This window comes from Aspergillus luchuensis, chromosome 4 (assembly GCF_016861625.1).
Source record: "Aspergillus luchuensis IFO 4308 DNA, chromosome 4, nearly complete sequence".
In the NCBI taxonomy this organism is placed as follows: domain Eukaryota; kingdom Fungi; phylum Ascomycota; class Eurotiomycetes; order Eurotiales; family Aspergillaceae; genus Aspergillus; species Aspergillus luchuensis.
This window is the reverse complement of record NC_054852.1, coordinates 2782642-2806230: the sequence shown is the minus strand read 5'-3', so window position 1 is coordinate 2806230 and position 23589 is coordinate 2782642. Positions and strand designations below refer to the sequence as shown.

Here is a 23589-nt window from a genome sequence, read left to right as displayed (position 1 = left end):
GTATACTATATTATTCATGACGGACACACATTACTAACCAACTATCCGGTACCTCCAATACAGTAAGTAGTAGTAGTAGTACATCAAGTTCACCCTGAATCAATACTACTTCGTTCTCGACTGCATAGTAAGTAAATAGAGCCAATAGAAACATACACACACACATAGACATATATATATATTCATATATAAATCAGCAACTTGCCTCAGCTACCACTACCAAACAATACATACATACATATATAACTACTATATGGCAGAACTGATACTACTTACTTACTACTCATTTCTCGCAGGATCTGGGTGAGTCAAGTCAGTAGTAGAACGAAAGTAAACTGAGCTGAGCTGAACTGACAGCAATAAAATAACTTACTTAGTTATATTGTTAATACTAGTAGTCATTAATGATATCTGAGAGAGCCGGCCCACGCAGGGGAAGAAGAAATGCATACTGACTGCTATGTGTATATATATGCAAGGTTACAAAAAGAGTCCGTCATGTCTATTCATAGTCTATCTATTTATTGCTTCCAAAGTCTATCCAAGTCGTCATCATTCTTCTCTCGCTTCAATCAATGGTCCATCTACGCGTACAATACCGCATACACCCGCATATTCAGCTGATCGTACATTTGCATACACACATCACACACGCCCCAATCCTTGTGGAAAATCCAAAATATCCAACGGATCCCACTTCTTCTTGATCTCCTTCAACCGGTCCAAAGCATCCCCATAATACATCTCTGCCCAGTCCTGCAAATATGGGTCGATATAATTCTGATATGCTTGCCAACCACCCTCAGGATCGGCCTGGCGCACCGCATCCGCGACATCGGAAAGCCTGTCAACTGCAGTCTCCCGTGCTGACGCATTTGTGAACCCCGGGAAATCCCAAGCATAGATTTGCGACATGAAGAGATTGTTTCGATGATTGAAGGCCATGGGCCCGACAGTGTCATCCGGGGGAAGGGTGGTGACGGCATCTGGACCGTTCAGGTCGAAGGAGATAAAGGCATCAGGCCCGGCAGGCTGGATGGCGGAAAATATATTCGCGATGGAGGTGCTAGTGTAGTTCGGATGACCGTCGTCGAAGAGGGATTTGGCGTAATAGGGTTGTGGAACAGACGGGGAGTCAAGGTCACCCATGAGATTAGTGAGAGCGGAGACCCAGTTGGTGTAGAAGGAGCTGGTGGTTGTGAGGGGCTGGATGGACTGGCGTGCGAGTGGGGAAAGGAGGCGGTCGATAGTTTTGTTGTAGGCGGCGGAATCGCCGAGGTATTGGCCAGTGAAGGTGCAATAGGCCTTAGGGGCCTGGTAGCCACCATCTATGATGAGTTCTCCACCCAGAGAGGTTGGAAAGCCGGCGGAGGAGGTCGCCGGTAGGGATCCGATCTCTTGTAGGGTTAGAAGGACCTGTACGCAGTCTGACTGAGTCGCGAAGCCAATGTTGTAGTTAACGATGGCCGTTGGAGCGGGCTCCATGCGGTAGGTGAACGACGTCACAATTCCAAAATTGTTGGAGCCAGCACCGCGAAGTGCCCACCAGAGGTCATCATTCTCGTCGTCTGTAGATGTGGTATTGGACTTTGCCGCCTTAGAGCTGATCGTTCGGATGCGGCCGGTCACGTCCACAAGCTCCAGTGAGACCACTTGCCATGAAATTAGCTGGGACCTTGGCGAAAGGACTCGAACAAATCATTCAACTTACCTCTGTCTACTAGCCATCCCCACTCGCGAGAGGTAAACCCCCAGCCACCCCCCAGACTGTGCCCAGCTACCCCCACCCCCGGACAGGTGCCATGAGGCAAGGCATATCCCGCGCGACCCATGGCCAGAGCCAGCGGGCCAAGCTTCTGACCCATTTGCACGGTTACCTCCTGTGTGCTCTCGTCGAGGGCAATGTCGGTCATCTGGCTGGAGTCAATGATGACCTGTCCTGAAAGACTGTACGCAGCATAGCCATGGCCACCGCCACGGGTCGTGAGAGTGACCCGACCCTGCTCGGCTGCCACGCAGCGAACAGTAGCAGCAACTTGTTCCGTTGAATTTGGAATGACAACAGCTTGAGGATGAGGGTGGTAGTTGCTGTTGTCTGCCACCGTGAGATTCGAGTACCCAGCATCCGTGGCGTACACAACGGAAGCGCCAGTAGCTCCTAGACAGGATTCAAGGGTTGTCGGCAGCGCGCCATTGTTGGCCGTTGCGGGGGTGGAGATGTTCCCAGGGTTCTGGTGTAGGGCTGCGAGTTGATTGGGCAGCGTCAACAAGACTGCTGCCATGAATATGACTGGAGGAGCCATGACGTGAATCGTAAAGGTGGGTGATGCCGTGGTAAACAGGACCAAGGGGCATACCAAGCACTGGTGCAATGTCCTTGGCCGGTTTTCTTGGGGAAGAATCGAGGAAATGTAAGGGGTAGCGGTGTGCACTAAGCCAATTCGCGGTTCAGATCTGCGGGAAAAGAAATGGGAAAGGTGCCATTTTATCAAGGGGTACGCTCATTCCGGGAGATCTGATGTGTCTCAGAGGCGCCGACAGATATAGAAGTCATTCTCAGATCTCTCCCCAATACGCCTTCCGCGGCTGTAACTCCACATACATTCCTTCCTCCGCATGCATCTCCTTATCACCAACCAAAGTCACATCTCCCCTCTACCCCTCCAAATTCTCCTTTAATCGACGGATAAGAATCTCGCCCGTCGGGCTTCATCTGAGACATGACCGCATCCCTGTCTATCCTGCATCGCCTTCGTTGGGGGTGCTTTGTTGGCTGCAATGATCACCGTTCCAGAATCAGCCAACGTTCCTTTGCTAGCCCTTAGTCACCACATAAGCACAAAGGTTTATTGATACGAGGCCGGAAGTCGGGCAGAAGGGTGACCGATAATGAGCAGCCGGCAGTCTCGGCTCGCATACGAAACACGGAGAAACTACCTGAGAGGACAATGCCTCTGTCCACCATCTATCTATCAGCTTGCCAATACGTTGCAGAATAAGAAGACTTGCAAGGCGAGGCAGGCGCGCTGACATATTGCAGGGCCGGGAGGATGTATGGAGCGGTCAGGACACCAGTTAGGCCCGACATCTGAATCCTGCGCGGCTGTGTAGTGATATCACACTGGCCGGTGATGAATCAGCCGCAACAGGCTCACACGCATACTTACGCTGTCAGCCTAGTATTTACGGTCGCACCAGAAGGAGCCATAAGACCTGACTCAGCTTATGCAGGAATTTGGCCCGACAAAGTGCCAACGATGTCGTGACTCAAGAGCCAGCATCGATTTCTGGGCACATCGCGTAAAGCTCACAATAACACTGTTGGACATCGGGGCATCTGGTATATTGAGTCAGCCTTTTTTTTTCTTTTTTTCCATTTTGCATCAGATAGAGTTCGCAGCACATACGAAACAGGCTGCTCAAGGAAGATGATATGCCAGAGCATCTCAAAGACCGACCCCGCCGCAAAGTTATCCATATCAGTCGCCAAAGCCCAGTCGCGTATTCGCACATAGTCATCTCGTGGCCGTTCCCGGATCCGGTCCCTTGTTAGTACAAATTGACCACAACAGACCCCACCGATCTCGGTAGGGACCTGTTCCCGCGGCACGGAGAACATGTCCATGTAGATAGAGGTGAAGTTGCGATACACCACGTTATGATTCGACTCCATGGCTGGATCAAAGGGACGCACGGCCACGGGACATCCTGGGCGGTGCTCACAGCGGAGATTCGCATACCCAGCCTTGTTCACGGCGTCCAGGCTGAGTTTTTGCAGCAGGGAAGATGAAGCCATGTCGCCCACATCGTTGTGCCACTGAGTGGCGGAGGCATGCATGAAAGCCGTAACATCCGCAAGGTAGTCGTAGTGTTCAATAATGTGCGTCAGGTATGCCATGCCCTCTCGAGCCTTGTTTGCCGGGATAGGACGGTATCCAGGCTCTTTGTCGGAGGTGTAGATGTAAGGTTTCCAACTATCCAACTGGTGAGCATGCCGGGACAAGAATCCGACCTGGAGGTAGAAATTGAGTCTAGTACACTTACTGGGGCTTGAGAGCGTAGGCCCAGGCGACATCCTCAGAGCTAGTTTTAGCCAGAACCAGAGCGTTCGGTTTGCGCCTGGCCGGATGTTTCTCGACCCGACCTGCATAGCGTTAGCTACCCTGGTGATTTCAATTCCGAGCTTGGGAAGGTGGAATCGTACTCAGAACTAAGGTGAGATCATCCTTCAACAGTCTGATGTACAGTAGAGCCAGGAGCCCCAAGCAAAACATGATGAAGCACCATGTATACAGGCGCCTGGAGCACATGGGCAGACCCAGCGATTGGACCATTTTGTGTAGATCCTACTCACGGGGGAATAACTCGGGCTTCGAAGACCGTGGTGTCTTTGAAGTGATCTCACCCGAGGTCGTTGGGGGAGGGAGTAAATGGGAGGGTTGATGAATAGGCTCAGCCTTGCATGATGGTTCTCGCATTAAAGTTGGGGAGACCCTGCAGCATCGGGGTTTGCGAAGGTGGCTTTGCTGGTCAGCGAGGCCACAGGCGCATTGCAGAGAACACCCAGCTCTGTCAAGATAAGTCTCCGACAGATAGCGGGTGAATTAATTGGGATGGAAAAGTTTGGAGAATAATGACGATCGATGATGATGATGATGTTGACGCTGATGTTTGATGATCGTCGGAGGAAAGCTGGCGAGGTCCGATTCGGAGGAGAACCCAAGCCGCGTGTTCACAACAGCCGAGGGAGGGGGACAGAACAGAGAGAGAGGAGGGGGAAGGATTGGATTATGGGAAGCTGACTGACAGCCACTCGCCAACAAACAAACAAACAGAATTAATTACTACTCACCCGCAGTGCAGCCGATAGCTTCAGCAGCAGATCAAGTGGAGCGATCACCTAACAACTTTTTTCTTTCTTTTCTTTTCTTCTCCGCTCCACGTATGGAATGACAGCGAAAGAGAATGTTGACCGACGAGAAGAAAGAAATCATCTATAAGTCGGCTAAGCAATAAAAGGGTTTCTTTTCCGCTGGGTCCCGGGATCCAGCCTTGCGTATGGCGAGGGTCTAGACCCCCTTGGGGCCGCGAATCATTCCGACCAGAAAACTGGGGACGGGAACCACTCCCCAGTGCTGGGGCCAACTATTTACATGGTCGATGGGGACGAGCGCGGGAAATAAATGAATTCTCTCGGTTACACGTCTATCTATATGTTATCTATCTATCTACAACTCTCGGGTCTTTCGGGATAGGACTAGCGACATGCACAGCAAAGTGGGGGATAGTCTCGGGTATATAAAGCAGAAGATCACCGCTGAAAATCCGGGAGAAAAAAGAGTGATACATGGAAAACAGAACTATCCCACCCCCGGCCGGCTCGGTCGCAGTCAAATATAGCATCGTATGAGAGTCGGAAAACATTAGATACTGGCGCGACGGGGCGCCAGAGTCCGCTGGAGCTTCTTCTTCTCCTCCGTCTCTTCGGGAATCGGAAGTGATCCCTCGCGCTTCAGCTTCTCCAAGTAGTTCTTGCCATAAGCATATCCCAGCTGGTAGATCTCGTCAAACTTCGCAAAGTCCAGGGTCCCGTATGGATCAATGGGCGGGCGCATGTACAGACACCCAGGGGTGTTCTTGGCACGTTCGAGGTTCTCAATCGAGGACACATACGCCAGGCGCGCCTGAATTTCAGACAGCGTAGGCGGGTTAGGACACGAGCTAAACGGATTCCAGCGGTTCACCACGGCCCAAAACCCAGACAGGGAGTCGCCATATCCTTGTGGGGTGTTGTCATCAATTGAACCCACGTCCACCGCAAAGATCACATCCGCACCCAGCCCTTTCATATGGTCGACCGTAAGATTATCGATGTAGCCACCATCAAGGAGCATGCTACCTTCATCACAGATGGGCGGGATCAAGCCGGCTAATGACATGGATGCACGTACGTACCGCCACGTGTAGCCGGAAGAGTGATATTCAGCACGCGACCGGCTAATGTTGGTGGTGTTGCAGTAAAACTCCAGCCAGAAGTCTTCGATCTGACTATCCCCAAAGGTCTTGAAGATGCCACGGTTGAACTCATGCCCAGTAGTATAGGAGACGGTAGGGTACGTCAGGTCCAGAGCGAATCGCCAAATGCTTCCCATGCGGCCAGCGAACTTCTTTGCACGGCCATACATGGGCACAACGTCAGCATCCCGTGCATACAGGGCTCCGATGAAAGAACCAATTGAAGTGCCGCCAATGATATCAATGGGAATGCCTGCTTCTTCTAGAGCCTTGATTACACCAACTTGAGCAATACCTCTGGCACCTCCACCACCTAGCACAAGCCCCACTGATCGGCCGCAGAGTCGACGCGCCAAGCGATGGAAGTCACCCTTGAATGGTGTCTGTGCAGAGTATAGCGGCGATTGACGAATACGGCGAGAAGTGTACTTCTGGATCTCCGCTTGAATCACTTGGACTCTCTGCTTCAAGACGGTTCCAAAGCGTTTAGTCTGGGGATGAGAGGGTTCAGCTGTCAGTCGGAAGGCCATCTGTACATGATGATGGCCTCCATTGATCCAAACACGATTCTTCAGCCACTGGCGGGTCAGTCCCGGAGGGCAGTAGCGTTCCCCGTGCAGAAGAACTAATTCTTTCCGAGCGGTCGTCTTCATCCCAAGCAGAAACCTCTCGTATTCACCGATACTAGGCGTCGACTCCGCAAGGCCAACCAGCAAGATGCAGTCAGCCTGTGTAATACACGTTTGCGTCCACGGAGAGTTCACAGTCGTATCCGCGATGTAGAGGACCATGCCGTACTTCTCCTCCAGATCCGCCAGGTACTGTGATAACTTCAGTTTACCCATCTTACTGAAGGCATGTCTGCCTAGATGGTTTAATATAGCCGCTTGATTGAGAGACGTGGCACCGTTGGTCACCCCAATCTGGTGAAGCGCCTGTAGCAGCCTGTTGCCAAACTCAACGACGGGAACTCCTGCTGTTACAGGAAGGATGCCAACAGTACGAAGATTGAGTGTCGATTTTGCTGTCTTCACTGTGCCAGAAGCACCAGGTTCACTTCCTTTCTCGGCAACCGGAGTCTCAACGAGATCCCGCATCCGTTGTGCAATGAGTTTGGAGACCTGAATGGTGATTCCCGGATGTTCCTGGGCGAGACTGTTGAAGAGAGTCCGGGGAAATTTGGCGAGTTCAGTATCGCGGATGGCATGGAGAGTCGCCGGGCGAGTCGATTCAGTCATCACCTCCAGTTCACCCACACTTTCTCCCTGGCCGTATTCGCCGACGACTGTCATCTTGCCATTAGGGCCTTCATGTACAGACCGCAGACGCCCATTCAAAGCAAGGTAGATTGCATCGCTCTCGTCGCCTTGGTGATAGATCACCTGGCCAGCACTTACTTGCACCCATTCCAGGGCGAAGTCAATATGGAGAAGTAACCGCGGGAGCAGACTGGTCAGCCGCTTTGCCAACGTCAACAGGGCCAAAGGGTACCGCTCCGCTATCCTTTCCAAAGACGCCCGTGGAAGGAATCCTACGTACACGTCTGTCTTCGCAACGACATCGGTATACGAGCGGTAAGATGCGACAGCGCCCACATAGCCTTGGATCCCACCAGGTTTAATCAGGTAGAGTGACTTCCGCGACTGCTTCTTCCGCCTGGGATCATTTGCGGCGGCTGCCGATCCCGACACACGAGAGGAACTCGTGTTGGTGCGTCTGAGCGTAGGGAACAGTTCCTCATGTGCCGGTCTGGAGGATCCCACAAGGTCTTCGTCCTTGTCGTCCACGGGAATACCAACATCCAAGAAACCATCAACAACGTAGTACAAGCCCGGATGGCGCTCGCCTTGCTCAACAAGAACCGACCCCTGAGGGAAGTAGACAATCTCAATGTCGTTTCGGAGCTCTTCCCTCAAGTTGACAATAGGCGAGGTGCCACCGGCACTGGTAACCGACATGGACATCATGGATTCGCTCTCTCCATCCGCTGAACCTTCGTAGGGATCAATGAACCCAAACGCGTTGTTGCTAAAGACGGCTTTCTGGCGGCGAGAATCATACGAGAGGAGCTTCGGAGAAACGTCGCCTGAAGGGTGACTACTCTTACGCAAGAAGTCATTGGTGCTTCCGGTCAAGCCGATACCTTTCATAATGCACTCCAGGATCGATTCACGGAAGAGCGCATCTTCGTCCAAAGACTCTTTCCGGTGAAAAGGAGATGCGCGTCCCGGAATCATTGGAGACGGGGACCGTAAGGGGGAGTGTTCTTTCTCCGTAAGAGGACTCAGTAACCGGGGGGCAAGGTGCTCGTATCTCGGACCGAAGCGCGAAAGCTGAATGGTCGATAGAAGATCTCCAGGACTCACACCTGAGTTTTCACGATCACTCAGTGCACTGTCCTGAGCAACCATGGAGACTGGCCGTTTAGACACGGCCATCTTTGCCTGAAGAGCGGCTTCCTTCCTTCGAAAGCTACTCGACCGGGGTCTTCGCCCTCCATACGGGTTATGCAACGCAATCCCTTTGGTAACTTCCTCTTGACCTAGGCGATCTCGCTCTTTGATGAACTTGTCCTTAAGACGGTCCAGAGCAGACCCACGCAGCTCATTTGGCAAATCGTAAGTTGTGAATTTTGTCATCTGCTTCTCTATTCCCAGCACCTCGTTATTTAGACCCAGATAGGAGTGCGCTGTAGCAAAGGTGACTCTCTGTAGGCGCGTAAGGATAACCTGGACGATATGGGCAGTCGCTTTCGGGTATACTCGGGTCAGGCGTCGGAATGCGCTTGCGGGGATGATCGCGATTGTCGTATCTACCATCGCTCGTGCAACAATATCTGGATGCACTGACTTCCTACGCGTTTTGCCCGAGTACTTTCTGCTTCCAGAGCGAGCAGAGTGGGCAGGTGGAGCTTGGCTTTCGCCCAGATTTAATGGTGGCACAGCCGGTAGGTCTTCGGCCGTGCTGTTCCTGTGCGAGGCCGGGTCAAGACGATCTCCTTGATAAACATGGGGAGAGTCGTCCATTTCCCGAGGGCTCGCCGGAAACGAGTCGGGGCCAATGGCAAGACCAGGACCTATACTAGAAGCGCTAGAAGCTGAGCTATCCGCATATCGTAATTGGACATCCTCGGTAAACAGCGACAGGATGGAAAACAGCGAGGACATCGAAGCGCCGTTCTTTACTTCGGTCAGCAGTTGGTATCCCTGCCTTCCGTCCGGTCGATGATCGTCTTCGTCGGAAGATTCACCTGCCATGCGGTTCAGCTCTTCGTCTGTACCCGACTTCCTGTCCCGCATGGACTTGACGAAGATTTGGACCAAGCCGTCAACAACCAAACAGAACCCTTTCTCTTCCTCCAGCAGGAGCGTTTCGCCGGCGATCAATTTCCTTGTCTGCATGGTGCGGGTCAATTCGTGGAACACAGGCCGCTCGAGGTAGCCGAAGACTTTAATGGCGCTCAAAAACTCATCCAGATAGTTTGCCAAGCCCGGTTTCGTGTCGCTGTCCGGTACATCGGGGAAGAGATCGAGCTGGGGTTCCTTGCGCTGGGGTTCTGGAGGCAGACGACTGTACATGTTCAGGAAACGATAGCGGATAAACCAACTGATGGTCGAGACCACGGCCAGCGCGATCAAGAGTCTATCGATAGAAACCGTCATTGTCAGCATATGTTGACACTAAAGAATTCAACTGCGGTTGCCAATGGCAATATAATACAGCAGGGGATTGAGTGTGCGTCACTCACAAGGTCGTGAAGTTCATGGTGAAGGTCAGGCTCATAGAAAAGAGCGTAAACAGCCATGTGGGCAACGTGATGGTGGTAAAGGTAACAATCCAGTATAAGACACTTGGAATGACCTGGAAAATGAAGGAAAAGATCCAGCCGATCCACCCCACCATGGTTGAAGGTGCTGGAGGGGTTATTGGCGGGGGAGGGAGATGCGAAGAGAAGCCGGACACGACGGAGAAGCTGGCGGTTAAGGCGGGGATTGAGGTTGCGAGGGATCGTGCGGCGGTCGACGAGGATGCAGGCAACACATGGAGAGGGTCCAGGCTTGAAGATTCAAGCGAGGGTAGTGCAGCGATAATTCCGTCACCGGTGGCCATGATTCCCTGAGCTTCCATGAGAGCTCGATGGAGACCAGACGCTAAGACACGCCTACTAGTTGGATTCCAAGAAATCAAGGCACCACCGCACCCCAACTTGGAAACAACTCTCGTCCTTGTTCTTCTCTCTCTCTTTTTTTGCACTCGTTTCAATCACATCCACGCCCACACTCAGGCGTCACGGCTGGATGCAACGAGATGGTGGGCAGGCAGTAGGCAGGCTCGTAGCCAGCATCATCCACGCAGGGGAGAACGTGCACCCAGGGATGCTTGTGGCTGGTTGTCGAGACGCAGCAGCTCGAAAAGGCGGGCTTTCTTTGGGTGCGGAGACCCGGGCAGAAAACAACCCGGGCGGTAACTACTGGATTACTAGAGTGACGTACTTGCTTTTTGGCCCGCTCTTCCTGCAGGGTTTGAAAAGTTTAGATAATAGATAAAATTATTATCATTTTATTTTAATTTTCTTAGGGTGTATGCTATTAAGTAACCCTCATTCACAATGATCGGCAAGCTTATACATAGTGGCAATGTTCCAACTTCTATTATTTGTTCAACGGGGAATTATTGAACGTTCCTACATATGTCAAATGCAGTCTTCTGCAGAGACTCAATCCCCAGTAAGATCGAAAGAAAAACGAAGCATGAAAGCTTGATTCGTTAAGGCCTGAAGTCTCAAACTTCGCCATTAGACTTCATCTGAAGAGATATATGAATTCCCTGGTGGCACGGTGCTGTCTAGTAGTACTACCGCAAGAAATATATATTTGAAGCGAGAGCATAGCACTAATGGAATTGTAATTAATGGGTAGTGAGTAGTTACCACGGAGATAGTAACTGGATTATCGCCATCGTTATATTGACTATCATAAGCAATCCTACTCATTGTCAGTCTATTTTAGTAGTTCTCCTTTTAATCCCTTTATCACAATATCAATACATGCTGTCATCGAGACTGTCTCTGCGCTAGAGGTATTGCTATCGTCGAAGAGACCCGCTTCTTTATCTATATATAGTAGCTTCTTCACCATGACGGGGTACAGTTATCAGAACTTCTGGTATGCGGTATTGCCTTTATATTGGGTACATACAATTACAAAATCGCCAATTAGGTGAAGGTTGAATGAACAAACCATCTCCTTGGGGGGAACGGATATATGAAATGAACAGAAGCAATTCAACATGAATTAGATAGCGTAGATAAATGGCTGCTCACCGCCCCCAGGAACGAGTCCACTTAAGTTATGCACCCGCTTTCTGCCCCGTGCTGGCCGCCCAACTGCCAACCGAAGAAGCCCCCGTGCGGATGAGTTGTTGTAGTCGCCGCCGCCGGATTTCATGCTCCCCTTCTTTCCTGCCTATCGCTTGCTTCTCCTTGTCCTCACCCTTTGCCGACTTCTCTTTTTCTGTCTTTCGTTCATCAGTCTTGCTGTGGCCTTGGCTCACAGGCCCGCCACGGTCATGTTTCAGGTAGGTGGCCTAGCCCGCTAGTTGTTCTCAAACCTCCCTCTCAACCTGTCCATTACTATTTACCCGTTTCGCATTCCCCGTGCTATCTTGTGCTCGTGCCAGTGCTGTGGCTGATCCCGCCTTGTTCCCAATTTAGCGCCTGCGCGACGCAATCGATTCGCGGATTGCAGAAGAACAAGCTCGTCAACGGTCTGCTCAAACTTCACTTTCGCGCTCCAACTCCGCTCGTCATCCCACGGGTCGCAACTTATCTCCGACAAGGCGAGCCTCTCGTCCTCGGCGAAACACCGGTACCCCTGTCCGTGGCCCTGATCCCAACGAGTTCGAACCGGAGTTCGCCATCGGAGATGATGAAGGTTCCAGCAGATCAGCCACTCCGCGTCTGGAGTCGGCGGGTGGCTCCGAAGCTGCCCCGGAGGAAAACGTCGGGGAGGGGAAGACGTCTTCTGAGGAGTCCGCAACCAAGAAGCCCGAGGCTCAGCCTGTAACTGAGACGAACCAGTCACCGTCTGAGCTCCCGCCAGAGATTCGGGTAAAACTGCGAAGGTTGGGCAAGCTTGAGTCCCGTTATCAAGGTAATGAGCGCTCTGCAACGACAGCCCGGCAACATTGTTAACTTGTTGCCGTACTTCAGATCTCCTTAAAGCGTACCGCATGGCCCACTCGCGTGTCCTGTCGATCGAGCCATTCGAAGCTGCCCTGCGAGAGAACACCCCCCTGACGTCGATCAGCGAACCAAAAGCGTTGACGGAGTACTTGAATCAGATTTCGTTGAAAGGTGACCTGGTGACCGAGGAATTGAAACGTGTAACAGCAGAGCGGGATGACTACAAGAAGAAATTGGAAGAGTCTCAGAAATCCACCAAAGCCGCTTGGGATGAAGTTACAAAACTCAAGGAGGATGGCAAATCCCAAGCCAAGAAAGACGAAGGGCCAGCTGCCGAGAGCTCCGCTACCGACGAATCTACACCCGATAGCGCTACGAAGTCTGGGAAGTCGACCACTTCTGGCGCCGGGGATACTGCGGAGACGTCTCCGAAGGAGTCTGGGGCACAGGGTGATAGTGAGGAGTTCTTCTCATATGACAGCGAAATCCCGCGACTGGAGTCAGAACTGAAGGAGAAACAGGAGGAGATTGAGACTCTGAAGTCCCAGACAGAGTCGCTCAAGCGCGATTTGTCAGTAGCCCGCGAGTCAACGGAAGGCATGGTCCATAACCTGGAGTCCGCTACCCGGGAGCTTGTTGAGTTGCGGGACACTAAGGACAAACAGGATGCGGAGTTGGAGAAGCTCAAAACCTCTAATCAAGAGGAAGTTGAGGAGCTCAAAGCCAAGCTCGAAAAATCAGAAGAGGCTGTGGCGAAGACAAGCTCCGAAATTGAAAACTTGAAATCCGAGCTCAAGCAAAAGGCCGATGAGATCGAGCAACTCCAGGCTCAGACTGCTCTAGCCAAGAGCGCTGATCAGCAGGCAGAGATCGAGTCAAAATTGGAAGACTTGAATCGCGAGAAGGAGGCCAATGACCGGCGTCTTGGGGTCCTACAAGGTCTGGTTGACAGTCTGCGGTCCCAGCTCAAGGAGACGGAAGAAACATTTACCAGTCTCAAGACTGAAATGGGACAGAAGACAGAAGATATGGGCAAAATACAGAACGTTGTCAATTTCCTGGATGCTAATCTCAAAGATAACGAGAAATGGAAACAGACCAAAGACCAAATTGCCAATGGAAAGGAAGCAGCATTTGATGAACTTCGCGAGAGTCTGGCTCCTTCACAAACTGCAACAGTGAAAGAGGACTCCGCCGGACCTACCGCACCAGCAGCGAACCCCGCAGGCGGTGCTGGGGGAGGCAAGAAGAAAAACAAAAAGAAGAAGAAGGGAGGCAAGGCGAACGAGGAGGCCAACAAAGTAGTTGAAGCTGCTCCTGCTGAGGAGAAGCAGGAATCGGCAGAGCAAGATGATCAAGCAGCCTTGAAGCTCACCGAGCTGGAGCAGAACATTGAATCGCTCAAAACGCAGCTGGCTGAGAAGGATGCTACCATTGACCGTCTCTGCTCCAGGATCAAGGGAGAGGAGGATTTGAAAGAGGAAATCGAAACTCTACGCGATGATTTACTCAATATCGGCCAAGATCATGTTGAAGCCAAGGATAAGGTGAAGGAGCTAACCGCCGAGAAGAGCGCGCTGGAGGAAACGATATCCAAGCTGGAGAAGGAACTGACAGATTTGCGGACGAGTAGTGAGTCTAGTAAGGTTGATACCGAGAAGGCACACAATGACCTGAAGGACGAATATGAGAGCCTCAAGATCAAGTCTACTACACTGGAGACTGAGCTTTCTGCTGCCCAGCAGCTGGCTGCCACGCGGTTCAAGGATATGACAGAACTGCGGGAGACCCTGCAGAAACTGCAACCGGAAGTGAAGAAGCTACGGGCCGAGTCCGCGGAGCTGAAGTCGACAAAGGAATCCTTGAACAGCAAGACAGCCGACTTGCGAAACCTGGAGGGGCAGCATGATGAGTTGCGCGCAGAGCTCAAGTCGCTGAAGTCTACCATATCAGAAAGAGACGCAGAAGTCAAGTCTCTCAACCAGAAGATCAGACAAGAGACGGACAGCCGTCTGAAGAGCGAGGAGAAATTGACGGTCGCCCAATCTGATTTGCGATACTCAGAGAGCAAAAAGCAGGAAGCCATAGAGGCAAAGGAGAAGCTGGCATCGGACCTGTCCAAGGCTCAAGATGAGCTCAAGGCAGCTCGGGCCCGGCTCCGTGAAGCTGAGAGCCAAGCTGCTCAGTTGAACAAGGATCTTGGCGGCCTGCGAGAGGAGATCCAGCTGAAGACTGCACAGCATGCCAGCGCACAAAGCTTGATGAATAGCATGCGCGACCAGGCTGGTGAGTTGGGCATGCAGATGAAGGAAGCCCGGGAGCGTTGTGAAAGCCTGGAAGAAGAATTAGCGGATGCTCATCGCCTGCTGAGCGAACGTACCCGGGAGGGCGAGACCATGCGACGTCTTCTCAATGATATTGACGGTCGCGCAGAGGCTAAAGTACGGGATTTCAAGGAGCGCATGGAGGCTGCCATTGAAGAACGCGACAGGGCTGAGGATGAAGCAAGTGCTCAGAGCCGCCGCCGGGCGCGTGAGTTGGAAGACTTGAAGGGCAAGCTGCGCGAAGCGGAGCGAGCCTTGCGTACTGTGGAGGAGGATAAGGAGGAGCTGGAGCATACTCAGAAGGACTGGAAACGCAGACGGGATCAACTCGAGGCCGAGTCGGAGAAGACCACCCAAGAGCTCAGTGATCTGCGACAGGCTATGGCACGGTTGCGGGATGCCTTGGACGAAAGTGAGAAACAAGTCCGTGATCTGGAGAAGGAGAAGGCCGAGTTGCGCCGGTCTGTGGAGGAGACCAACGCGCGCCTAGAAAAGGTCCGCAAGTCCAACAAGATGCTACCGGACGAGAGTCGCTTCGGTCCCAATCCGCAGTCATCCAGATCATCCATCGATTCCGGATCGCGCAAAGCGCTGGCCTCTCCAGTCTCCAAAGACCGCAGTCCGTCAACCCGGAGAAGCGAGACGCCCACCGGGCCGAATACATCGTCCATCGATTACATCTACCTGAAGAATGTTCTCCTGCAGTTTCTGGAGCAAAAGGACAAGAACTACCAGAAGCAGCTGGTGCCTGTCCTGGGGATGTTGTTACATTTCGACCGGTGAGTATCCATGTTTCATTCTTTCCTTCCCTCCTGGAGACTTGTATATGCTGACTTGAACAGGACCGATGAGCAAAAGTGGATGGCGGCCATCACCTCACGCTAGACTTCCAGGCCTTCGCCGGAAACCATGGTTCTTGGAGGCAAGGACATAGTTGTAATTATACCTGGTACATAGCATTCTTGATTCACATCTTATTATACCTTGTCGATACTCATCTTGTCTTTTCAAAGTAGTCCTAGATGACATTGTCATTCTCGTGTTTCTGCGACCTTCCAGAGGACTCGATGTCAACCGAAGGGCGCAGGGCAGTCAAAGTCCCTTTTGAGTAGGACAGTCGCGGTCCCGACCGCACGGTGGGGAACGACAGGCGGGTCCTCCGGGGTCTTCATATATATTCGTCCCCGGCTTCTTGCTTTCGTCTTTTTCCAACATTTTGCTTCTCTCTGTAGCTATTGCACATACCGGACCAATGTCTGACCAGCCTACTATTCGCCTTGCGACTCCTGAGGGCAAGTGTTTCCCTCTGATGTCGTCAAAGCATGGCCTCCGTTGGCCCATTGGCAGTGCCTCCGATCTTGACTAACCATGTCTTGGCTACCATTGCAGATGTCCCCATCATCCACCAGTTCATCTGCGAGCTGGCAGATTATGAAAAAGCCCTGCACGAAGTAGAGGCCACCCACGAGTCCCTCCTTGAAACCTTGTCCTTCCCCGACAGCCCGCCCAAGCGTGGCTCTGTGTACACCGCGCTTATTACCCCTCCTGCGACGGCGGAGAACCCCACACCCAAGCCTGTCGGCATGGCGCTCTTCTTCTACAACTACTCTACGTGGCGCGCAGCTCCGGGTATTTACCTTGAGGATCTGTATGTTCAGCCTAGTGCTCGGGGTAATGGTTACGGCTTCAAGTTGCTCAAGTACCTTGCCGCCAAGGTACTGGAGATCAAGGGAAGACGTCTCGAGTGGAGTGTGCTGAAGTGGAATGAGCCCAGCATCAAGTTCTATGAGCAGGTTGGGGCTAAAGCCATGGATGAGTGGACCAAGATGATGATGGAGGGTCCGGCGTTGAACAAGTTGGCGGAGGGATTGTGAACGATTTAGGAGCCTGATCACAAGATGCGGGACGAAGTGGATGGATTATTTATGCATGTCCATCCCGATCGCAATAAACTGTACAGATTACGATTCTAGAATAATACTGTGGCTGTGGCTTTCAAGCATCACATGAAATGATTAACCTCTTGGACTACTTTATATGGAGCCACTGGCAGATCAGCAACAGGGATAAGTCTCACCGCCCGGAAATACTCAGGAGCAGAAGGCGGTGAAGGAAAAACAACATCTCCAGTTTGGATAAGGACTCTCCGGTGCATTAAGCTAGCATCATCACCCCTCAAAGGAACTTGATGAACGATCAAGGCACACTGGAGCAGATGGAATTGCTGATGAATGAAAGCATGGTGACGATGGGGGCGACGATCGGCACCAGCCACGATGAGGGCTAACCCTAAGCGCCAGATCGGATCGGTGGTGACGTCGTCATCGCGGCGTAGATCCCCTGGGAAAAAAACGGTAGCTCCTCCTAATCACTAGATTACTATTAATTACTGCGAGTAGATCCCGCTCCCCTGGCATACTCTCGATGCTTTGTCGACAGTGCTCCCTGTTCGTACTCATGATTCCCTGATTGCACTCGACATCCCTCTTTCTTAACCATCCAATGGCTTCCACTCTCCCTCGGGACCCTGTGCATAGCAACCACTATGTGGACTACGTGATTCGCTACAACTTTGGTGGTGAGACTGGTAAGATGGCGGTGTGCCCCAGGCCCAGCAAGTCCCGGTGTCGCTCCGACCTAACCACCACTATCTCTACTTAGATGCCGCCCATGCGACCGAGCAACTTGATCGACTGCTGCGGAAACTCTTCGAGGTTGGACTGCAGACCGAAGTCAGGCAAGGGGACGAATCGTCGCTGTTGATATTCGTCCGAGCGTCACGGAAGAAGAGCCTGAAGCGTGCCATCTATCAATCACGGTGAGCGCTTGCTCTTTGCACGGTCGGGTTTGGTCGTCTCTTACTGATACGTCTATTTTATTTCACTAGCATCCGCGATTGGCTCTATGGCGTCCGCAACACCGAACCCGAATCGGAATCCTCAGCGGAGGCCCAGTCGGAATCGGAGCGTTTGCGCGTTATCTACCATATGATCACTGTCCCTAAAGAAGCAGGTGGCGCTGGTATCACACCGAAACATGGCGAATGGAAATGTGTCGATGCGATCTTCCCGCTGCATGATGAGGCCATGAATAAACAGTGCATGAAGGACTGGAGCCAGAAGACGTTTTTGTCGGCTGATGATTTGGATCAGATACGCAATACGTTCGGAGAGAATGTAAGGACAAGACCGGCCTTGCATGCGTACTTGATCTGCAGCTAATGGGTGTTCTACGTACAGGTCGGCTTTTACTTCGCATTCCTACAGTCATACTTTAGGTTCCTCATGTTCCCTGCCGTATTCGGTTTCTCTTGCTGGCTGCTCCTCGGATCCTTCTCCATCATATATGCGGTTGTGAATAGCTTGTGGTGTATCATTTTCATCGAGTACTGGAAGCGCCAGGAGGAGGATCTGAGCTGTCGTTGGCAAACAAAGGGCGTCTCGGTTGTGCGGCCCAAGAGACGCGAGTTCAAGCCCGAAAGGGAAGTTCAGGATGAAAGCACTGGTGAGGTCAGGGGGGTATTCCCCGCGACCAGGCGGATGTATAGACAACTGCTGATTGTCCCGTTCGCCTTGCTTTCCGCGGTTGCATTGGGTGTCATCATCGCCACATGCTTTGCCATTGAGATCTTCATCTCGGAGGTATACAATGGTCCACTGAAGACCTACTTGGTGAGTCTGAATCACGGGGATTTCGGACCTTCCGCTAACAGATCAGGTCTTCATTCCCACCATTCTGCTCTCGGCTCTCATCCCAACGATGAGCTCGGTCCTGGTGTCGATCGCTACGAAGCTCAATGACTACGAGAACTACGAGACGCAGCCTGCATACGATGTGGCTCTGACGCAGAAGGTGTTCATTATCAACTTTATCACCTCGTATCTGCCAATCATTCTCACAGCCTTTGTCTACGTACCTTTCGCGAGCCGGATCGTGCCGTACCTTGATGTCTTCCATCTGACTGTTCGGCCGTTCGTGTCGAAGGAAGACGCAAGCTCACGGAGGACAGAATTTAGCATTGACCCGGACCGTCTGCGCAAGCAGGTGATCTACTTCACCGTCACAGCCCAAGCTGTCAACTTTGCCATGGAGACCATTGTGCCTATGCTGAAGCAGCGCCTTTCCCGCGAATACAAGCAATACAACCGCAGAAAGCAAGGAAAGATCGAGACCGAGGATGGCACCGAGGCCAAGAAAGAGGCATTGTTCGACGACCACCCCGACGAGACCAAGTTCCTGACCCGGGTACGCAACGAAGCCGACTTGGAGGACTACGACGTGACTGAAGACCTGCGAGAGATGTGCATCCAGTTCGGATATCTGGCCTTGTTCTCTCCTGTCTGGCCTCTCGTCCCCGTCTCCTTCCTGGTCAACAACTGGGTGGAGCTTCGGTCCGATTTCTTCAAGATCTGCATGGAGTGCAAGAGACCCTGGCCGCAGCGCGCCGATACCATTGGACCCTGGCTGGAAAGCCTCGGCTTCCTGTCGTGGGTCGGCAGCATCACCAGCTCCGCCCTTCTCTACATGTTCAGCAACGGCCATGAAGGCCCGAACGGCGAGCCTACCGGTATCCGCGGATGGGCTCTGCTGCTGACGATCGTCTTCTCCGAGCACATCTACCTCATGGTTCGGTATGCCATCCGCGCCGCCATGGCCAAACTGGAGCCCCCGAACGCCAAGAAGGAGCGTACGGAGCGGTACCTTATGCGCAAGCGGTACTTGGAGTCGACGATCGCGGCGCGCAGCAGTGATGACGAAGGGGATGAGCAGGGGCCGGATCAATCCATGGAAGTGCCTGATATTACGCGGAAGTCATTGGAAGAGGATGCTCGTGAGTGGTCGACTCACGACATTGACCCGGCGGAACGGTTCTGGATGCGACAGAAGGGTTGGAAAGAGTCGGCGCATGTTGGGGCCACTATTATCAAGACGCTGGCGACTGAGCCCACGGTGAAGAAGGAGCAATGAAGGGAGATGGAACGACCAGAGAGGAGAGGAGATTATGTCATAATGGATTGGGGTCACGAACGTAGTATATACATGGGTCATGAGTGGGAGCTGGAACTTCTCTATTGTCTATATGTGTCATGAAGTTTGATCGATGTACTTAATCATTATTCTAGTGCTGGCTAGTATGTTGTGGTTCGATGTGTACTTACTAGTAACAGACTGTCGCCATGTCAGTTCCAAGTACATACATAAATTACTACAATATAGCCAATTAATTGAACACCGAAGAAACTGCTATCAACTAGGCAATACGGAGTAAGTAGATAATCAATGGCAGAACCCTACTCTGACCGCCCCTCCCACCGCCTAAAGCGGCAGAAGCTAGTCGACCTCGATGAAAAAACCTCGGATTTTGTCGGATTTTAGACTATACAGACCCCCAAACACTCAGTTGGAATCTGTATAAATATTGACCGCCTTTTGGAGGTATGGGCAGAAAATGGTCGCTGGGACTCGAGCCTGGACTTGGCCATAACACACCCAATGACATTACGTCCTACGGTCCAGCCAATTCTCGGCTGAGTCAGAAGACCTTCCTTCCCCACTGGCTCACTGCACTGCAGTTCAGTTCAGGCATCGGCATTCTTACCCCGATGGATCCGACATTCCTAGTGACACCGCCCGGATGCCGGCGGAGGGATGTAGTAAGTGGTTGAAGATCATTTTGTGTCCCGGGTGTTGTACGTGTGTGTAGCTCCGGTTGGGGGGAATTTGTTGAGGGTCTTTGCTTGGTTTGAAGGGGAGTTGATTTTACTCATGTTAGTAGATTGTATCTATCTAGGTCTCGTCGGAGAGTGGGTTTACTACTGTGCAGTGGGAGATTCCGTGAACTGCCGGCAAACTACTATTTGGGTGACTAAGTTAGTGTTGTTGTTGTGGAAAGCGATGAGTCAGCACATGCCGGATCAGTCATCAGCCGTGGGTCAGGTAGAACACTGTAGAAACGAGAAACAAAGAAGTTCGGATTGTTGAGGGGAAAGAAGGAGGGGATATTTGTGTAATGTTCAGAGTTAAGTTAGGAGGAAGTAATGAGCGAATGAAGTGATGATAAGATGTTGAGAGAAGCCAGTAAACGAAGACGTGAGTCTCCTTGAAATGCAGGCTTGGACACCTGAGGAAGCAAGGCAGGTAACTTGACTGACTAGTACTAACTTAGTACTACGGTGGTGGTACCAGTGAAGTTCACCGGGGGAAGGGCCCTTTTGCCCTCGGCGCCAGCCACTCGCCCTCCTCCATTTTTCCCACACGTCACTTATTTTCTGACTGATCCTTTAACTAATCTTCCCTTTCCCTCTCTCTCGCCCCCCTCTCCCCCCCTCTCGTGGTCAGCTCTTCCCAGCACTTCCCATCACAACTCGCTGCTTACGAGATCACTGCCTCTCATAATTACTACTAATCTGCCCACACCCACTTTCCCACCCCCCCGGTTATCACCAATAATAGTCAGCAGTCAAACTGCAATCCAGCTTAGTTAGTCAGTTAAGGCACCTCCCGCGTGAGCAGCCTTTACCTAAACACTCCCCTGCCTAGCGAAAACGAGCTATCTCCGAACTGGCTCGCTCTCTTTCGTTCTCTGCTTACCTCATCGTCCTTCCCCGTTTATCCTACATCGTTCCTCTACATCCTCGTCTCCCCCTCGAAACCTCCAAAGAAAACGTGTGAATATACTGGCCGAGCTCGTCGTCCGCCCTTCTCCTCTTCGTTAATTGATCCTGTCGTGTCTTTTTTCCGGCGCGTCTCCGTTGTCTTTTGATCTATTGCCTCGATGCAGCCCACACTAGCCCCAGCGCCGCATCCAAGTATGCAAACGTCTGCTCAGGTAAGCAGCCTATGCTTGTCGCGGTTTGTCATCAGATCGCGTCTGTCCCATCTTGGTCTTTCCCCCGTTTCCCCAGATTCGCGCAGCTCATGTCCCGAGCCGGGAGCTTGAGCTTTCTGGTCGTGTTCGCGACTGCCGTCGCCCTGTCTGTCGGACGAGCGATGCCGGATCACGCCCATGTTTTCGCGACACGGGGGCCTTTGAAATGCTCACCGGTCGCGTCAACCGGATATACATGAATCATGGAGTATATAGATGCTAACTGTAGGGTTTCTTGATAGGACCATGCGGATCAGGGTAAGTGAGACCAGTTTCTCATCGCGAAGGAATAGGGGAGAAGAAAAAAAGAGACAAGCAGGAGGCAAATCGCCCCAGCAGTCATCGCGTCATCGCGTTTGCGGGCTGCTTACTGCCTCACTCCACTTCCCTGGCCTCGTATGTGTTTATATTAAATGCTGACTCGCGTGTCTGATCTCCAGTGCTGCATGACCAGCTCCTGGCTGCTCACCAACATCTGTCGCACCCACAGCAGGCACGCCCGCAAGGTCCGACCGCGCAGCCTCCGCATATGCAACCCAACACCACTAGCCCTCGAGACCAGAACAACATCGACCCTGCCATCTCCGGCGCTGCAATGCTCAGTGGTCCCCCTCAGACTCCTCCCCAGCCAGAGCCTACGGGCCAGGAATCCCCCAAGACATATGGCAAGCGACCGCTGTCGACTTCCAAGCGCGCTGCCCAGAACCGGGCCGCACAGGTATAGTGAACTCCAATGCATGGGATCGAGGATGTGGACTGACAAGAACCAGAGAGCTTTCCGTCAGCGCAAGGAGAGCTATATTCGCAAGCTGGAGGAGCAGGTGAAGGAATTTGATAACACAAACGAGACTATGAAGCAGCTGCAAGCCGAGAACTACCAGCTCCGTGAATATATCATCAACCTGCAATCGCGCTTGTTGGACTCTCAGGGCGAGGTTCCCGAGCTGCCTGGCAACATTGATCTGAACCAGCCACGCAATGATATCTCCGTTCCTCCGCCGGGGGCTCCGGCGGCCACCGGTCCCGCGCCCGGTCCTGGTGGTGCACCGCAGCAAATGCAAGTCCCCAACCCCGGTGCTGCCTCGAACGAAGACATGAACTCGCTGAATCGCATCGCGGTTGCTGGCCTGGGAATGCGCAAGCACCCCAATGAGGAGGCTAACTTCCTGGGGAACAACTTCCAGGCTCGTCGCCCGCGCAATGACGACGGACAGCCCGATGGGTCTGACGCCACGAAAACGGAGCCTGGTCACGGGTTGCCCGTTGTATCATGAGTGATCCGGATATGTTCGAACTTGATATTACCCCTGATTGTTGTCGCCATTCCTGTATTCTGTTGATTGCGAACGCCCGAGATATATCATCAGCTCATTGCTTTTCTGTTTCGATATTCCTACCGTTGTCGTATCTTCTGGTGTATGGCGTGATGTAACTAGGTATCCATTCTGGCCTCGGAAGGAGCGGTGTTTTGTGCTTTTCATATTTGATTTTCATCCACAGCGTCAGCCACAGGAGTCTCCTGGGACAGAAGAAGTGTAGCCATTGTTGTTAATGCACTTGGTGCTTCTATCCTGTTTGCCGATTGCCTGATGCATTGGCAGTGGGCACAGGAGGCTTCCGGTATTTCCCCGTTTCAACACTTGCATACGATGTTTGTTAGAGAGGGCCCCTTCCTACCAGGGGGTTCAGGTAAACAGACTGCTCGACTTGCTCATAGTAATCCATCTGTGTCTGCTCTGAAGATGCTGCTGCCCTCCTTATCCTCGTTATGTGACAGATCAAGACAGAACCGAATATCAATCTATTCCGGAATTGGGGGATGCAATAAGTACTACTTTTATAGTTCTGTAGACTATCCATTCACGATTCGACTCTCAATTCTAGCAGCCTGACCCAACAAACAAACCAACCAGTATCCAACCAAGCTTTCGGCGTCCCAAATTAAACCACGAACCAATCCACAGTGGGAGCGTTATCTCCCAACCCAACCCCAGAATAAATACCACTGTGATTAGCGAATGAATCTATTGATAGTACTAGTAGCTGCATAGTAAGGCCAACCCCGCCAGGCCAGCCAAACCAACCAAGTTTGTCCAGTTTGTTTACCCCACCCCTACTTTAGTTGAGTCTCTCTAGTCTCTCTCCCCTCCTCCACTCTGACGCCTCCTGGAACCCAAATGTTAGTTCATTGAGATGAG

At 52.2% G+C, this 23589-nt stretch overlaps 7 protein-coding genes across 7 annotated transcripts; 4 read left to right on the top strand and 3 right to left on the bottom strand.

Moving 5' to 3' along the window:
• Positions 1 to 645: 645 nt before the first annotated feature.
• Positions 646 to 2303, bottom strand: AKAW2_40990S (FAD-binding oxidoreductase; the record flags this gene model as incomplete). Its single annotated transcript, XM_041689380.1, has 2 exons — positions 646 to 1652; positions 1712 to 2303. The coding sequence occupies 2 exons, from the start codon at positions 2301 to 2303 to the stop codon at positions 646 to 648; spliced, it is 1599 nt and encodes a 532-aa protein (XP_041543070.1).
• Positions 2304 to 3267: 964 nt separating this feature from the next.
• Positions 3268 to 4334, bottom strand: AKAW2_40989S (DUF3431 domain-containing protein; the record flags this gene model as incomplete). Its single annotated transcript, XM_041689378.1, has 4 exons — positions 3268 to 3337; positions 3408 to 3974; positions 4045 to 4144; positions 4205 to 4334. 4 exons carry the CDS (start codon positions 4332 to 4334, stop codon positions 3268 to 3270), a joined length of 867 nt encoding a protein of 288 aa, XP_041543069.1.
• Positions 4335 to 5423: 1089 nt separating this feature from the next.
• Positions 5424 to 10143, bottom strand: nte1 (lysophospholipase; the record flags this gene model as incomplete). Its single annotated transcript, XM_041689377.1, has 2 exons — positions 5424 to 9657; positions 9764 to 10143. The coding sequence occupies 2 exons, from the start codon at positions 10141 to 10143 to the stop codon at positions 5424 to 5426; spliced, it is 4614 nt and encodes a 1537-aa protein (XP_041543068.1).
• A 1317-nt stretch (positions 10144 to 11460) lies between these two features.
• AKAW2_40987A (putative vesicle-mediated transport protein (Imh1)) lies at positions 11461 to 15408 on the top strand (the record flags this gene model as incomplete). The annotated part of the gene is made up of 4 exons (XM_041689376.1): positions 11461 to 11592; positions 11729 to 12167; positions 12227 to 15302; positions 15366 to 15408. 4 exons carry the CDS (start codon positions 11461 to 11463, stop codon positions 15406 to 15408), a joined length of 3690 nt encoding a protein of 1229 aa, XP_041543067.1.
• Positions 15409 to 15775: 367 nt separating this feature from the next.
• Positions 15776 to 16397, top strand: AKAW2_40986A (GNAT family N-acetyltransferase; the record flags this gene model as incomplete). The annotated part of the gene is made up of 2 exons (XM_041689375.1): positions 15776 to 15815; positions 15913 to 16397. The coding sequence occupies 2 exons, from the start codon at positions 15776 to 15778 to the stop codon at positions 16395 to 16397; spliced, it is 525 nt and encodes a 174-aa protein (XP_041543066.1).
• Positions 16398 to 17510: 1113 nt separating this feature from the next.
• AKAW2_40985A (anoctamin family protein) lies at positions 17511 to 19491 on the top strand (the record flags this gene model as incomplete). The annotated part of the gene is made up of 3 exons (XM_041689374.1): positions 17511 to 17699; positions 17763 to 18194; positions 18241 to 19491. 3 exons carry the CDS (start codon positions 17511 to 17513, stop codon positions 19489 to 19491), a joined length of 1872 nt encoding a protein of 623 aa, XP_041543065.1.
• Positions 19492 to 21298: 1807 nt separating this feature from the next.
• On the top strand, positions 21299 to 22665 carry AKAW2_40984A (uncharacterized protein; the record flags this gene model as incomplete). Its single annotated transcript, XM_041689373.1, has 4 exons — positions 21299 to 21352; positions 21634 to 21649; positions 21832 to 22109; positions 22162 to 22665. The coding sequence occupies 4 exons, from the start codon at positions 21299 to 21301 to the stop codon at positions 22663 to 22665; spliced, it is 852 nt and encodes a 283-aa protein (XP_041543064.1).
• Positions 22666 to 23589: the final 924 nt, after the last annotated feature.